Raw genomic sequence first — 16,916 nt, 5'->3', positions numbered from 1 at the left:
GAGAATGAAGAGGAAATACCATTCTTCTGTGTGTCCGAAATGGCACCCTATTCCCTTTTGGTGCACTACTTTCAACCAGGGGCTAAAGGAAAAGAGCTGAACATACTGTAGCTCCGGACATTTCTGGACATTTAAAGTTTCTCCTGTTTCTGTGTTGAATACACTGTGAATGGCACTGAACGAGAAAACAATGAGTCAAGAATATAAGAGCCATTGTAACACTCCCTCCCACTCATGTTTGAGTTCGGGACACAGAACACTCATGTTTGAGTTCGGGACACAGAACACTCATGTTTGAGTTCGGGACACAGAACAATCATGTTTGAGTTCGGGACACAGAACATTCTTTGAGTGATACAAGAACCATTGTTGTTTTAAATGTTAAAATTGTAAAATGGTTTAATGAATCTGCTTCTGACCGTTTATTCTCTCTGTAAGAGAAGCTATAAATTATTAATTGTTCAAACAAGATTATAATACATGTATTTTATTTTGTTACTTTTGTTTAAAAGCACACACTGCAGTATTGTCTGCAACATGTGCATTACTCATGATACCCCGTCATACCAGCAAGTGTCGCTAAAACCAAACACAACTTCAAACTGTGCTCTGGTCATTCATGTTTTTTGGGTTACATATACATAAATTCCTTTCCAAATCCTTTCAGACTATTTTAATACCATTTGGAATATAGACGCTGCTTTTGAAGATGTATATACACCGAGTATACGAAACATTAAGAACACCTGCTCTTTTCATTACATAAAATAAAAGTGCCTTTGAACCGGGTATGGTAGTGGGTTCCAGGTGCATCGGTTTGTGTCGAGAATTGAAACGCTGAGTTTTTCACGCTCAACAGTTTCCCGCGTGTATCAAGAATGGTCCACCACCCAAAGGCCATCCAGCCACCTTGACACAACTGTGGAGAGCATTGGAGTCAACATAGGCCAGCATCCATGTGGAACGTTTTTGACACCTTGTAGTCTATGCCCCGACGATTTGAGGCTGTTTTGAGGGTGTGCGTATACTCCGTGTATATTGTAGCAAACGGAGGGAGTGGGAAGCGAACCCGCATCAGCGTGAAAGGCAAACATCCTACACATCGCACCAATAGGGTTAACACATTTGGTGGGAAACGTGGGTCATATAACGAGGATCAGTACCCTGCCCCCTCCGAACCGGAAAGCATGTCCCAGTGTTTTGAATAACCTCAGATCCCTCACACATACCGGGCTGTGCGATTCGAAGACCCCACGGCCACCATTCCACTTCTGACACCATTGTAGCGAACTGACGGAGCGGGAAGCGAACCCGTGTCTCAGGCATGAAAGGCAAACACCATAAGGTTAAGAAACTTGGTATGAATTGTAAAGTGGCTCATAGCAAGGATCGGTACAATATGGTAAATATGGTAAACCGACCTTGTCTTGTCTACTGGACAACTTCATTCTGTCTCCAATAAATTATCCATATAGCCTAACTACTGATACGGAGTCAGATACCTTTTCACTCCCCTGGTGATTAAGGATAGTATGGGAGTAAGGTAATCCTAACCTAGATCTGTGGTACAGTAGCATACGAGTCGTCTCCCTCCGAAATTTTTCCCCAGAGTTTTGATGCGTGCGGAGGCGGAGCCAAAATGTTGAGGAGTCGCTCGTTCCGCTCGAGGTCGCAGAGGGATTAGTCTAAATTGAAAAGGTGTCAGATCAGGTCTCCTAGCGCGCACGATTGTCGAACTGCCTGGCGAGGATTACATTATTTTCTTGACCTTCAGTAAAACAAGGTTTAGGAAAAGAGCTGAATGAAGTCAGAGTTTGACTTTCAACCACTTATCAGAAAGTCGTCTGGATATTGTTTCGCTAGCAGCATAACTTCTTCACACACACATCTTCTGTGCGGTCTGCGCCTTGAGCCTCGGCTCCAAGCACCTGACAAACGCTAGCTGAGCACTACTCTACACTCCGCCAATCCTTCAACAGGGACCGGAAAACCTGTGAATACATTTACAATACTGGTAAGATGTTCTGTTTTTGACCTCTTCGTTTGTTTATTATTGAGCGGTCTTGGAAGACCACAAATCAAAATCGGACTAACCAATTTGCAAATTTGATACAACTTGTCGAAAAAACTAGCCCAAATCTAGCTAGCAGCAACGTCCGACGTTCTATTAATTAGTTATTTTCTATCTAGTTAGATCTACCGTTATTATAATATAATAACAATTTATTTCATGTTCTGTTCTATTCTATTGGGGTTCTAGTCTATTCCTTCGAAGTGTAGCAGGGTTTTCAAACCTCTCCTCGGGGACCCCCAGCCGTTCTATTTATTTGATCTAACTTTACTGTACCAGTTTGTTTTCCTAACTACAGGGAAGCCCTCTAGCTATAGCCGCTCTGTGTTTGTTTACAAATGGTCATGTGCCTCCCTCAATGGACAGCTGCTCAGTTTGTTATGATGTATGATGTTCTTATGACACCCTCTGAACTCTGTGTACTGGGCTTGATGGCAATCAAGAGGAGGGTCATATACTAGCTGGCAGGCAAGGTGACTGAGTCTGTGTCAGATTGACATGCATGCCATTACTAGCCACTAGCTATCCAGAACAGCAATCGTATGGGGTAACTTCTGATTGGAATAAAAATGGATTCATGATTTCTGCCTGACATGATGCCTCCTCCCTTCACATACATGTAGCGCCTATCATTCCATATTATCATAGCTAACATGATGTGATCTGTTATTGTACTTGACCGCGTCTACTGCCTATTATTGTGTAGCCTCTACAATGACAGCATATGTGATAACTTAGCCCCACAACCTGATGGTAAACAGAAGCCCTGCTGTAGACAGAGAGACACACCAATAACAGTCCCTCCCAGCACAACCTTTCAGAAGAATGGGAGGAATTTGAATAGAATTGAATAGAATGGGATAGAGTAGAATAGAAAACATTGCCCTTCAGAAGGACATTTCTTTGCAAAGTCTTGCACAGGTGACACAAAAAAAAACATTCAGTTGGAGGTACAATGGCGGTACAATATTTTTGTGTTTTAGCCCAACACTTTGCCTCTCAGCTCCATTGGGCGTCTTAATTGCTGTTTTGCCCAGAAAAACTCCTATTTTAATTGGATCTGGGTGGCTGCAGCTCTGTGTGTGATCTCAGATATGCCTCATTCACTTGCAGCTGTACACAATCCAAAAACCAGACTAATGTATTTTTCTCCTAAAACATTTCTCCTGGATATGTTTTGTCCCGTAAGTGCTGCTGGCTGTGTCCCCTGTGATGTAGAATTCGGGGGATGGTATTAAGATGCGGTCACTTCTGCCTTCTAGTGTGCGTCTCAAATGTCACCCTATTCCCTATATAGTGTACTACTTTTGACCAGGGCCCATAGGGCTTTGGTCAAAAGTAGTAGGCTTACACTATGTAGGGAATAGGGTGACATTGGGGACAGAGCCCCCAGTTTACTTCTGGCGGGAAAAGTTTGCAGCTTTTTCCCTGACAATTGGCAGAGTTCCAGACAGCTCCTAGTGAAAAAGACACTTCCTAGAAGTTGAAGGAGAGTGGAAGGAGTTAAGGAGTAGTATTCCGACATGGAATGATCCTAAGATAACATTCCATGGTGAATAGGCTTCCTGAGTGAAAGAAAAACAAACACATTAGATTGGTTTTTAGAGAGCCACCCATCCTTAATTATGTTGTAGTTACAACTTGTAATAACACTCAGTGCTTTGCTAATGCTTTTATTAAATAGTAGTGAATGCCCAGCTCATGATGACATGTCTGTGTGTTCTAATGGTAGGTTTTACTGTTTCAGGTTGGCGGAAACAGCTGAGAACCCGACACACACCTTGCCCTAAGGACAATTCCAGGCAGACTCCATTTGATTTACATCAGGACAGACAACCAGGCCCCATACACAAACACACACTCTGGAAACCAAGCAACCAACAGAAGGCAGAGGAACACAGCCTCTAACAACCAACTACCCCACCTATCTCACCATCTCACCCAGTTGATGCCTAGCCTAACCTAGGCCCGGAGATAAAAATGTTCTCTGCTGGCTGTTCTGGTTGATTCCTATCTGACTGACACAGGCAGGCAGACAGACTGGCTGGTTTGGGCGCTTTGTGACGCTCTTCTGTACGTTCATCATCATTGTTTATCCGAAGGAATCAACATGCACCTGACTGGCTAAGGTTGAGGCCTCGACTGCCAAGGACCACTTAGACGCGGTTGAGACAACTGACCTCGTAAGGACCGTGTGTGGTTACTGGTCACTGGTGTGGCGGTCAGTCATGGGTAAGGAACAGGACTTCCTGGTGGCAGTGAAGAGTGGAGACATCCTCCTGGCAAACAAACTTCTGGCCAAGGTTAAATGCAACAAAACCAGTGAGTACCTAGACACACACACACACATCTGCTTTCTCTTTCAATTCCTGATGCAGCCCGTCTGCCTGTGTTTGTGTTCAGAGCATGGGTATCTGTTGGCTTGATGCAATGTACAGCAGAAGCATTGATAGCCTGTCCCTTATCTGAGTGATATTGTTCTCTGTATCTATATCAAAAGAAAAACGTTGTATTTAAAATAGCAGTATCAGGTTCAACCATCCACCACAACCAATGATCCATCTAGGGGTCGGACAATTTGAATTTAAATGTAGTCAAACCCCCAACAATATGACCTAATCTCCAAAACACAGATGCTGGTACTGTACAATATGTCTCAGGGTGTGTCTGGTCAAAAGTAGTGTACTATATAGGGAATAGGGTGCCATTTGGGATGCAACCTCACAGTGTGGAGCTTCAGTGTTGCTTATCTCTATAGATTCCTGTCAAACTGCTCGCGAGGTTAGCCTACCATAGCATTGTTGCTAATCACAGTATTCTCCTTATCCAGGCCAGGAGAAAGTCAAACCTCTCTCTCTCGCTCTCTCTCTCTCTATGAAACCTCTTTCTTGCTGTTATGTGCCTGTGCTGTGCTTTCATCGTGTCTGCTGTTCTGCTCTGTTCGGTGGCAGGCTCAGAGGAACTGTCCGTAGCACATGGGGTTAGCGTTATCCCTACACATCATGACATGCTGCTAATGCCTTTCAACAGTCAAACACTCATGGGCTAAATGTTTCAATGCTTGGGAAAGGAAATTAGTGGCCTAGTTGTTGCATTCATTTCTTAATTTGTAGGGCTGGGAATTGCCAGGGACCTCACAATATTATATTTTCATGATACTTAGGTGCCGATACGATATGTATTGCAATTCTTACGATTGTCACAATTCTATACGATTCAATACTGGGATTTTATTGCAATTCGATGTTCCAAATATATTGTTTTTTTGACCTGACGAAGATCCGTTTCAGACCAAAACGTTGTCAATAAAGCAGTGAATTGGGAGCTTTAACAGTGTGCGGGCCTTCTTCTTCTATACTAGTATTCTTTATTAGCCCAGCACCTATGTTTTTAAGGATGTGCGTATGACCACAAACTTTTCCAAATATATTGCTCACCATATGTCTGCTGCACAGGGACAAGAGGGAGCCATGATATTTTTGTTGTTGTTGATCAGTCATGTTAATAAAATTGCTGAAAAGAAATTGGCTACCTTTTTAAAAAGTAGATGGTGAACAAGCCATGAAGAAAAAATACTGGCCTTTTGGTGCAGGCACAGCAAACTAACGCAAAAATAATATCGAGATATTGTCAAAACGATACGGTATATCATCCAAAATAATATCCCAATATGTAACTGTTTCGATTTTTTCCCCCGTCACTTTTAATTTGCAGTGTGGTTTATTTTACTTTACCAAGTTTCCGGATGTAATGCATTCATCAAAGTGAAATTAGCTAGTTTCACTCTTGGAAGATGCTTGTGTAAGTACTCTACCCTGACTGAAAAAATAGGCTACTTTCTGATGCTTTGCAATGGTCCGTCTGTAATATTTTCCATTTGTAAACGAGTAGTTTAGTATCTCAGGGTGATAAGACTTAACATTTGAAGGGCTCTATTTTAACAAACCTAATGCAATGGAAAATCTAAGCGCAGGCGTTAGCGCTATAGGTTCAGGGGTGTGTCAGAAATATTTTTGCTATTTTCACAACTACAATTATCAGCGTGAAAGGGCTGGGTTTTCATGAACAAACAAGTTGTGGGTGTGTTAAGGCTTGGCCCCTGACTGGCCAATCAGAACGTGCTCCATGGCTAAATATGTGGTTGCTTCAAGTTGTGTATTTCCAGTCTTTTATCTATTCCCTTGGAATCAACTCCAATTCCAATGTTAGTCCGTTTATAGTTTGTTAAATGGCTTACCGAAATGAAATAACCAAATGTAGAGCTATCCTATCTTTGCTAAATACATTAACTTGAACCCATTTTGCAGTCCACATTGTTCTAAGTAATTGCATGGCTTCAAAAGCGTTCACACTGATATAGGGGCTCCTACTGTAAATTACATTATGGCTGATTATGAACATGCCAAACATTGTCAATAAGCAAGATTCTATTCATTATTGATAAGGCCTAAAAAGAGAACAAATAATTCTAATCAAATTCTAAACAAAAATAAACAACAACTTGTTTTAAATAGGCTATGTCTAAATACACTTACAGGCACCATAGTTTCTCCCTGTGTCACGTTCTGACCCTAGTTCTTTTGTATTTTCTTTGTTTTAGTTGGTCAGGGCGTGAGTTGGGTGGGTTCTATGTGTTGTGTTTCTATGTGGGGTTTTCGTTTGGCCTGATATGGTTCTCAATCAGAGGCAGGTGTTTGTCATTGTCTCTGATTGGGAACCATATTTAGGTAGCCTGTTTTCTGTTGGGTTTTGTGGGTGTTTGTTTCCGTGTGAGTGTTTGTTGCCACACGGTACTGTTTCGGTTTCGTTCATGTTCACATTTATTGTTTTGTATTTCATAGTGTTCAGTTTATGTTTTAAAATAAACGTTATGGACACTTACCACGCTGCGCATTGGTCCTCCAATCCTTCAAACTTCTCCTCCTCAGATGAGGAGGACAGCCGTTACACCCTGTGGGTATGTAACATTAAAACAGAGCAGACTATGGAGGGTTTTATGTACAGGACATCCAAACTTTTCACAGTAGCTGGATCCAATATAGATCCAATATAAAGAGAAAGTCTGTATACTGCTCCCAAATATATTTTATGAACATAATCGGATCTTACAGATCAGATCGTATTCACACATCTCCAGGAGTTGCATTGCATGCGCACCACAGAGTTGGCACCATAAAACCAGGAAGGTGAACCATTCTAATAAGTTTGGTTGTAATAAAATGTTTCTAAATACGAAGTATACAGGCATAAAAAGCTAATTAGAATGCACTTGTTCCATGCGCATATGGGCAGTGTGCGTCACAGCTGGATAGGCTGTGTTTCAGCTGTCAAAATTCATGCCATAACCAACTGCTGACGCTAAAACCAGCTTTTGGTTGGTCTTAAATATCCCTATCAGCGTATATAGCTCCACAGTGATCTGGTGCTGGTACTTCCTGTATATAGCGCCGCAGTGATCTGGTACTTCCTGTGTATAGCTCTGCAGTGATCTGGTACTAGTACTTCCTGTATATAGCTCCACAGTGATCTGGTACTTCCTGTGTATAGCTCCACAGTGATCTGGTACTGTTACTCCCTGTAAATAGCTCCACAGTGATCTGGTACGGTTGATCAGTGATCTGGTACTGGTACTCCCTGTATATAGCTCCACAGTGATCTGGTACTGTTACTCCCTGTAAATAGCTCCACAGTGATCTGATACTGGTACGCCTTGTATATAACTCCATTCTTGTGTATATTATTCCTCTTGTGTTACTAGTTATTTTATATATTTTTTAACTCTGCATTGTTGGGAAGGGCTCATAAGCAAGCATTTCACAGAAAAGTCTACACCCATTGTGTTTGGTGCATGTGACAAATAATATTTGATTTGATTTGACGCACACACACATACACCATGTCATCACCATTGACCCTAGTGGAGGAGTTAAGGATGTGGTCAATGCTACAGTCGTTCATCACCGCAGGAGAGCTGTAAGAATGACAGAATCCCAGATGCTCTGGTCTACACTTGCTGGTATAGCCCTGGCTAGGTGTCAATGAAGTTGAATAGCATGCCTATTGATTATGTGGAGCTGTAAAAGCTCTCTCTGTCTGTCTGTCTCTGTCTGTCTCTGTCTGTCTCTGTCTGTCTCTGTCTGTCTCTGTCTGATGGATTGGGGTTCAAACCCATTTTTAACTGTTAGTCAAGGTGTGAGGGCCAATCAGACAGGCATGGAAAGAAAGGGAACAGGTAGTAGGTCACCATAGGGCCATAGAGCAGGACTGCGTCCCAAATTTCACCTTATTTCCTATATAGTGCACTACTTTTGACCCGTGTCCTATTGAGAGCCCATAGGGCTCTAGTAAAAAGTTGTGCACTAAATAGGGAATAGGTTGCCATTTTGGATGCTGCCCAGTGGTCAGAGAGCTGATAGATGGGGAGCTGAGGTCTGGCTTTATCCTGAGTCTGACTGACCATCTGCTGACAGGTCCTGTCTCTCTGTCCTCTCCTAGACTAGCCCAGGCTACATCCCAAATGACACCCTATTCCCTACATAGTGCACAACTTTTGATCAGAGTTACATAGGGCACAACTTTTGACCAGGGCCCATAGGATAGTGTACTATGTAGGGGATAGGGTGTCATTTGGTACGCTGCTCTAGTCTGGCCGTCCACTAAGACCCGCTATTATTGACCTAAAGAAGGTCCAATAAATGCAGGCACAACATTTTTGTGGAGGTGGCCGATTCATCATGGCGATAGACATACTCACAGTGAACTATTTTATTCAGTAAGCTGATAGTGGACTATAGGAGAAAGAGTGGAGAGCACCCCCCCAACCACATCGACAGAGCTGTTGTGGAGCAGGACGAGCGCTTCAAGTTCCTTGGCGTCCACATCACTAAGTACTTAACATAAAATCAAATTGTATTTGTCACATGCGCTGAATAGGTGTAGACCTTACTGTGAAATGCTTACTTACAAGCCCTTAAGCCCTTAACCAACAATGCAGTTTTAAGAAAATAGCTATGAAAATATTTACTAAATACATGTTTTTTTTAATTAAAAATTATGAACACAATGAAATAACAATAATGAGGCTATATACAGGGGGTACTGGTACCGAGTCAATGTGCGGGGGTACAGGTTAGTCTAGGTCATTTGTACATGTAGGTAGGGGTAAAGTGTGCATAGATAATAAACAGTGAGTAGCAGCAGTGTAAAAACAAAGATGGTCCACACACGCCCACACAGTCGTGAAGAGGGCATGGCAGCGCCTATTCCCCATCAGGAGGCTGAAGAGATTTAGCATGAGCCCTCGGATTCTCAAAAAGTTATACAGCTGCACCACCGAGAGCTTCTTGACTTGCTGCATCACTGCTTGGTATGGTAAATGCACCGCTCTTGACCGCAAAGCGCTACAGAGGGTGGCGTGGACAGCCCAGTACATCACTGGGGCCGAGCTCCCTGCCTTCCAGGACCTCTATATCAGGCGGTGTTAGAGGAAGAACCGAAAAAAGCCACCCAAGCCATAAAATGTTTACTCTACTACGGTCCGGCAAACTGTACTGGAGCATCGGCTCTCGGACCAACAGGCTCCAAGACAGCTTCTACCCCTAAGCCATAAGACTGCTAAATAGTCAATTTATGGAACCCAAACTATCTGCACTGACCCTACGCACACTCACTAGACTATACAGTATATACACACTCACTAGACTATACAGTATATACACACTCACTAGACTATACAGTATATACACACTCACTAGACTATACAGTATATACACACTCACTAGACTATACAGTATATACACACTCACTCATATACACTACATTGACACTCCCACACAAAACCTACACAGATTCACACACATACCCACACACAAGCAGACTGACACAGCACAAACAGACATACATACACATTACACACACTATTACACTCATCATTTGCTGCTGCTACTGTTTTTAATTCTACTCTTATTATTATCTATCCTGTTGTCTATCTACCTCAAATACCTTGAACCTCTGCACATTGATCTGGTACTCCCTGTATATACACTACATGACCAAAAGTATGTGGACATCTGCTCGTCGAACGTCTCATTCCAAAATCATGGGCATTAATATGGTGTTGGTCCCCCCTTTGCTACTATAACAGCCTCCACTTTTCTGGGAAGGCTTTCCACTAGAAGTTGGAACATTGCTGTGGGGACTTGCCTCCATTCAGCCATGAGTGTTATTGGCCTGACTCACTGTCGGTATTCCAATTCATCCCAAAGGTGTTCGATAGGGTTGAGGTCAGCACTCCTCGGCGGTCCCGTTCTGTGAGCTGGTGTGGCCTACCACTTCGCGGCTGAGACGTTTTTTCTCCTAGACCAGGGTTCCCGAACTATTGGCCCATGGGTGGTTTTATTTGGCCCCCCAAGATTTCTGAGCAAATCTTTTTATAATAATATGTTTTAATACATTTTAATTGTTGCACATAAAAGATGTAAAAACACCAGGAAATCAGCTCCAAGTAATTTTAATTTAAGAAATCTATTCCCAAGTATTTCCACGCATAATAGAGAGACAAGTGGTCATATACAAATGTAATCAAGGTTTGAAATGATAATGTTTTTGTCAAACATATCTGTTTGGGCTTCTTGCGGTCAATTTGCAGTCTACAAATTATTTGTAATTATGTTCCGGCCCCCCGAACATCCGCTCAACAAAAAATTGTCCCACGGATAAATCTAGTTGATCATCCCTGTCCTAGACGTTTTCACTTCACAATAACAGCACTTACAGTTGACCGGGGCAGCTCTAGCAGGGCAGACATTTTACAAACTGACTTGTTGGAACGGTCTTATGATGATGCCACGTTGAAAGTCACTGAGCTCTTCAGTAAGGCCATTCTGCTGTTAATGTTTGTCTATGGAGATTGCATGGCTGTGTGCTCGATTTTATGTACCTTTCAACAACGTGTGACTGAAATAGCCGAAACCACTAATTTGAAGGGATGTCCACATACTTTTGTGTATATAGTGTAGCTCCATTCTTGTGCATTTTATTTTATCCTCTTGTGTTACTATTTCATATGTTTTAACTCTGCATCGTTGGGAAAGGATCGTAAGCAAGCATTTCACAGTAAAGTCTACACCAGTTGTATTCAGTGCATGGACAAATACAATTTAATTTGATTTGAATTTACACGACCCCAGTGACAGCTTGAATTATATGGCTGTGGGAGGTTCTTGCCCCTCATGGGTGCTGTTCGCCCATTGCCCTAAAACGCCTCCTTAAAGGAAGACTATTGTTAGTATAGCTCCTCATTATTACAATTTCTATTGTCTTCTAGACACATGCTGGTGTCCGTGCTATATAACCCTAGTAGTCTGTCACTACATCTATACAAATGACTGAAGTTTCATGCAGAACAGAGGTGAATTTTAAATCTGAAAACAAAACTTCACAACACAGTCCTTCACCTGCACATTCTTATGCAACATAACCCCACATGTTAAAGCTCACACTCCTTTACAAACCATCCTGTTCTTTTTAACATCTGCTAGTTCTCTAGCTCCCTCTCTTCATCTTTACCTCCTCCCTCCTTCGCTCCCTCATTCCTCTGCTCAAATCAGGGATATCCCAGATGGCCCAGGGTGAGATTACTGGACAGAGGGGTGTGTGTGGTGTGTGTGTGTTCCACTAATAACACTGTTCCATTGATCCTACAGTATGAAGCTATGGGTCGCCAACTAGAGTACCCTATTAGCTAACAGTAGTTATCTTATTATTAGCGAACAGTAGTCAGCTTGTTATTAGCTGACAGTAGTTATCTTATTATTAGCTAACAGTAGTTATCTTATTATTAGCGAACAGTAGTTAGCTTGTTATTAGCTGACAGTAGTTATCTTATTATTAGCTAACAGTAGTTATCTTATTATTAGCTAACAGTAGTCAGGTTGTTATTAGCTAACAGTAGTTATCTTATTATTAGCTAACAGTAGTCAGGTTGTTATTAGCTAACAGTAGTTATCTTATTATTAGCTGACAGTAGTTATCTTATTATTAGCTAACAGTAGTTATCTTATTATTAGCTGACAGTAGTTATCTTATTATTAGCTAACAGTAGTCAGCTTGTTATTAGCTGACAGTAGTTATCTTATTATTAGCTGACAGTAGTTATCTTATTATTAGCTAACAGTAGTCAGCTTGTTATTAGCTGACAGTAGTTATCTTATTATTAGCTAACAGTAGTCAGCTTGTTAGCTAACTGGGCTAAAGATATAATTGAGGTTGTCGACTCATTGTCTACATGTCAGCCAAACATGCTAGTACAGCAAATAATACACACACACACACACACACACACACACACACACACACACACACACACACACACACACACACACACACACATTTTAATCCTGACCCCTTTCTTCCCGGGACAGATGGAGGAGCTTGTCTGGGATTGCCGAGGAATTTAACAGAAGGGGTTAAGTGTGTGTGAATGTGTGTGTGAAAACGTCACTTAATCCAGCATAACTGTTATTTTATTACCTACAGTAGCTAGCATGCAAGCAGTGGATACATCCATTCAGTCTTCCCTATTTTCTCTTAACCTTCTTTAGTCTCTCTCTCTCTCTCTCTCTCTCTCTCTCTCTCTCTCTCTCTCTCTCTCTCTCTCTCTCTCTCTCTCTCTCTCTCTCATATATAAGAGTCTTACCATTAATCAGACAGTAGAGATGTATCATTCAGAAAGTATATGTCGGGAAACTCAGGGCACCTTGCCTCCAGGCAGCGTATTCACCCTTCTAGTCTATTTTCTCTCTTCATTAGGTTAGTCTCTCTTTTCTCTCTCTCCATTAGGTTAGTCTCTCTTTTCTCTCTCTCTCTCTTCATTAGGTTAGTCTCTCTCTTCTCTCTCTCTCTTCATTAGGTTAGTTTCTCTTTTCTCTCTCTCTCTTCATTAGGTTAGTCTCTCTTTTCTCTCTCTCTCTTCATTAGGTTAGTCTCTCTTTTCTCTCTCTCTCTTCATTAGGTTAGTCTCTCTTCTCTCTCTCTTCATTAGGTTAGTCTCTCGTTTCTCTCTCTCTCTCTTCATTAGGTTAGTCTCTCGTTTCTCTCTCTCTCTCTCTTCATTAGGTTAGTCTCTCTTTTTTCTCTCTCTCTTCATTAGGTTAGTCTCTCTTTTTTCTCTCTCTCTTCATTAGGTTAGTCTCTCTTTTCTCTCTCTCTCTCTTCATTAGGTTAGTCTCTCTTTTCTCTCTCTCTCTCTTCATTAGGTTAGTCTCTCTTTTCTCTCTCTCTCTTCATTAGGTTAGTCTCTCTTTTTTCTCTCTCTTCATTAGGTTAGTCTCTATTTTCTCTCTCTCTCTCTTCATTAGGTTAGTCTCTCTTTTCATTAGGTTAGTCTCTCTTTTCTCAATTCAATTCAATTCAATTGACTTTATTGACATGGCAAGTTATTACTTACATTGTCAAAGTATGCATATCGAAAAATTTAAATAAAATATATATGTATATATATACACAAAATATATACAGTGGGGAGAACAAGTATTTGATACACTGCCGATTTTGCAGGTTTTCCTACTTACAAAGCATGTAGAGGTCTGTCATTTTTATCATAGGTACACTTCAACTGTGAGAGACGGAATCTAAAACAAAAATCCAGAAAATCACATTGTATGATTTTTAAGTAATTAATTTGCATTTTATTGCATGACATAAGTATTTGATCACCTACCAACCAGTAAGAATTCCGGCTCTCACAGACCTGTTAGTTTTTCTTTAAGAAGCCCTCCTGTTCTCCACTCATTACCTGTATTAACTGCACCTGTTTGAACTCGTTACCTGTATAAAAGACACCTGTCCACACACTCAATCAAACAGACTCCAACCTCTCCACAATGGCCAAGACCAGAGAGCTGTGTAAGGACATCAGGGATAAATTGTAGACCTGTACAAGGCTGGGATGGGCTACAGGACAATAGGCAAGCAGCTTGGTGAGAAGGCAACAACTGTTGGCACAATTATTAGAAAATGGAAGAAGTTCAAGATGACGGTCAATCACCCTCGGTCTGGGGCTCCATGCAAGATCTCACCTCGTGGGGCATCAATGATCATGAGGAATGTGAGGGATCAGCCCAGAACTACACGGCAGGACCTGGTCAATGACCTGAAGAGAGCTGGGACCACAGTCTCAAAGAAAACCATTAGTAACACACTACGCCGTCATGGATTAAAATCCTGCAGCGCACGCAAGGTCCCCCTGCTCAAGCCAGCGCATGTCCAGGCCCGTCTGAAGTTTGCCAATGACCATCTGGATGATCCAGAGGAGGAATGGGAGAAGGTCATGTGGTCTGATGAGACAAAAATAGAGCTTTTTGCTCTAAACTCCACTCGCCGTGTTTGGAGGAATAGAAGGATGAGTACAACCCCAAGAACACCATCCCAACCGTGAAGCATGGAGGTGGAAACATCATTCTTTGGGGATGCTTTTCTGCAAAGGGGACAGGACGACTGCACCGTATTGAGGGGAGGATGGATGGGGCCATGTATCGCGAGATCTTGGCCAACAACCTCCTTCCCTCAGTAAGAGCATTGAAGATGGGTCGTGGCTGGGTCTTCCAGCATGACAACGACACGAAGCACACAGCCATGGCAACTAAGGAGTGGCTCCGTAAGAAGCATCTCAAGGTCCTGGAGTGGCCTAGCCAGTCTCCAGACCTGAACCCAATAGAAAATCTTTGGAGGGAGCTGAAAGTCCGTATTGCCCAGCGACAGCCCCGAAACCTGAAGGATCTGGAGAAGATCTGTAGGGAGGAGTGGGCCAAAATCCCTGCTGCAGTGTGTGCAAACCTAGTCAAGAACTACAGGAAACGTATGATCTCTGTAATTGCAAACAAAGGTTTCTGTACCAAATATTAAGTTCTGCTTTTCTGATGTATCAAATACTTATGTCATGCAATAAAATGCAAATTAATTACTTAAAAATCATACAATGTGATTTTCTGGATTTTTGTTTTAGATTCCGTCTCTCATAGTTGAAGTGTACCTATGATAAAAATTACAGACCTCTACATGCTTTGTAAGTAGGAAAACCTGCAAAATCATCAGTGTATCAAATACTTGTTCTCCCCACTGTATATATTTATATATAAATAAATGGTGGGATTAACAGCAATAATAATAGTAGTAGTGGACATGGGATTACCATTAATAACAGCTACAACAACAATATTAATCAGAACAACAATACATTAAAGCAACAGTAGTAGACCAGTGTCAACATGACTGAGAAGACACATGACCTGGTACGAAAGACAAAACAAAACTAAGCTAAATGGGAAATATTATCAACGTTACTTTGCATTTTTCACTGGCTGTCCCTCAGGCTGTGGCAGGAGGACACATATTTGGCTGCCAAAACTGCACATTTTGGCTTTTCACCCAATAAATATTTGAATTTTTCTTCATCTTTTATAGTTTCAAATTCTTTGTATTGAATTATAATTTTGGGAAAGAAATATGCTCTTAGGTCTGAGTATTTGTCACAGTGTAGTAGGAAATGCACTTCTGTCTCTACCTCTCCCCTGGAGCAGAGTGAGCACAGCCTGTCCTCCCTGGGCAGCCAGGTTTGTCTGTGACGACCGGTCTCTATAGCCAGACTGTGCTCACTGAGTCTGTACCTAGTCAATGTTTTCCTCAGTTTTCTATCAGTCACAGTGGTCAGATAGTCTGCCACCATGTACTGTCTGTTTAGAGCCAAATAGCATTGAAGTTTACTTTGATTTTTTGTGGTGTCTTTCCAATAGGTTATATATTTTTCTTTTTGTTTTGTGATGATTTGGTTGGGCCAGATTTTCTGAGGGCTGTCCCGAGGCTCTATGGGGTTGGTTTGGGTTGGTGAACTGAGCCTCAGAACCAGCTGGCTGAGGGGACTCTTCTCTGGTTTCATCTCTTGACATTGTAGAGCTGTGTGATGGAATGTTTTAGGGTCACTTGTTTTTAGATGGTTGTAAAATTTGATGGCTCTTTTTTCTATTCGAATGAGGAGGGGATATTGGCCCAATTCTGCCCTACATGCGTTATTTGGAGTTTTTCTTTGTACTTGCAATACAGTCTTGCAAAACTCTGCATGCAATACTTCAATTGGATGTTTGTCCCATTTAGTAAATTCATTATTAGACAGCGGACCCCATACTTCACTGCCATATAGAGCAATTGGTTCTATAACTGATTGAAAAATTTTGAGCCAGATTCTAATTGGAATTTCAATTTTGATGTTCCTTTTAATGGCATAGAATGCTCTTCTTGCTTTGTCTCTCAGCTCATTCACAGCCATGTGAAAGCTACCTGTGTTGCTGATATTTAGTCCTAGATATGTGTAGTTTTTGGTGTGTTCTAATAGAACTGTGTCCAAATAGAATTTATATTTGTCATCCTTATTTCCGGACCTTTTTTGGAATATCATTATATTTGTTTTTTTTAGGTTAACGGTCAGAGCCCAAGTCTGACAGAACCTGTGAAGATGATCTAGGTGTTGCTGTAACCCCTCTTTAGTGGGAGACAGCAGCACCAGGTCATCTGCGTACAGCAGACACTTGATTTCAGTGTTGTGTAGGGTGATACCAGGTGCTGCCGATTCTTCTAATGTTTTTGCCAATTCATTAATGTAGATGTTAAATAATGTTGGACTTATTGGGCAGCCCTGTTTCACTCCCCGCCCCTGAGAGAAGAAGTCTGTTTGCTTGTTGCCAATTTTAACCGCACATTTGTTTTTAGTGTACATTGATTTAATAAAATCATATGTTTTCCCTCCAATACCACTTTCTATTAGTTTATAAAAAAGACCTTTGTGCCAAATTGA

General features: G+C 41.6%; 1 protein-coding gene across 3 annotated transcripts in view; it reads left to right on the top strand.

Moving 5' to 3' along the window:
* The first annotated feature begins 1,673 nt into the window (after positions 1-1,673).
* LOC139571188 (caskin-2-like) overlaps positions 1,674-16,916 on the top strand; it is a 90,225-nt gene continuing 74,982 nt past the window's right edge. For all 3 annotated transcript variants that reach the window (XM_071393807.1, XM_071393806.1, XM_071393804.1), the window contains exons 1-2: positions 1,674-2,014; positions 3,819-4,393. In XM_071393807.1, coding sequence (XP_071249908.1) covers positions 4,300-4,393 — 94 coding nt within the window. In that variant the 5' untranslated portion in view covers positions 1,674-2,014; positions 3,819-4,299. The remainder of the gene's footprint in view (positions 2,015-3,818; positions 4,394-16,916) is intronic.

The sequence above is a fragment of the Salvelinus alpinus genome, chromosome 3, assembly GCF_045679555.1.
Source record: "Salvelinus alpinus chromosome 3, SLU_Salpinus.1, whole genome shotgun sequence".
Taxonomy (NCBI): domain Eukaryota; kingdom Metazoa; phylum Chordata; class Actinopteri; order Salmoniformes; family Salmonidae; genus Salvelinus; species Salvelinus alpinus.
This window is presented reverse-complemented; position numbering and strand designations above follow the sequence as displayed.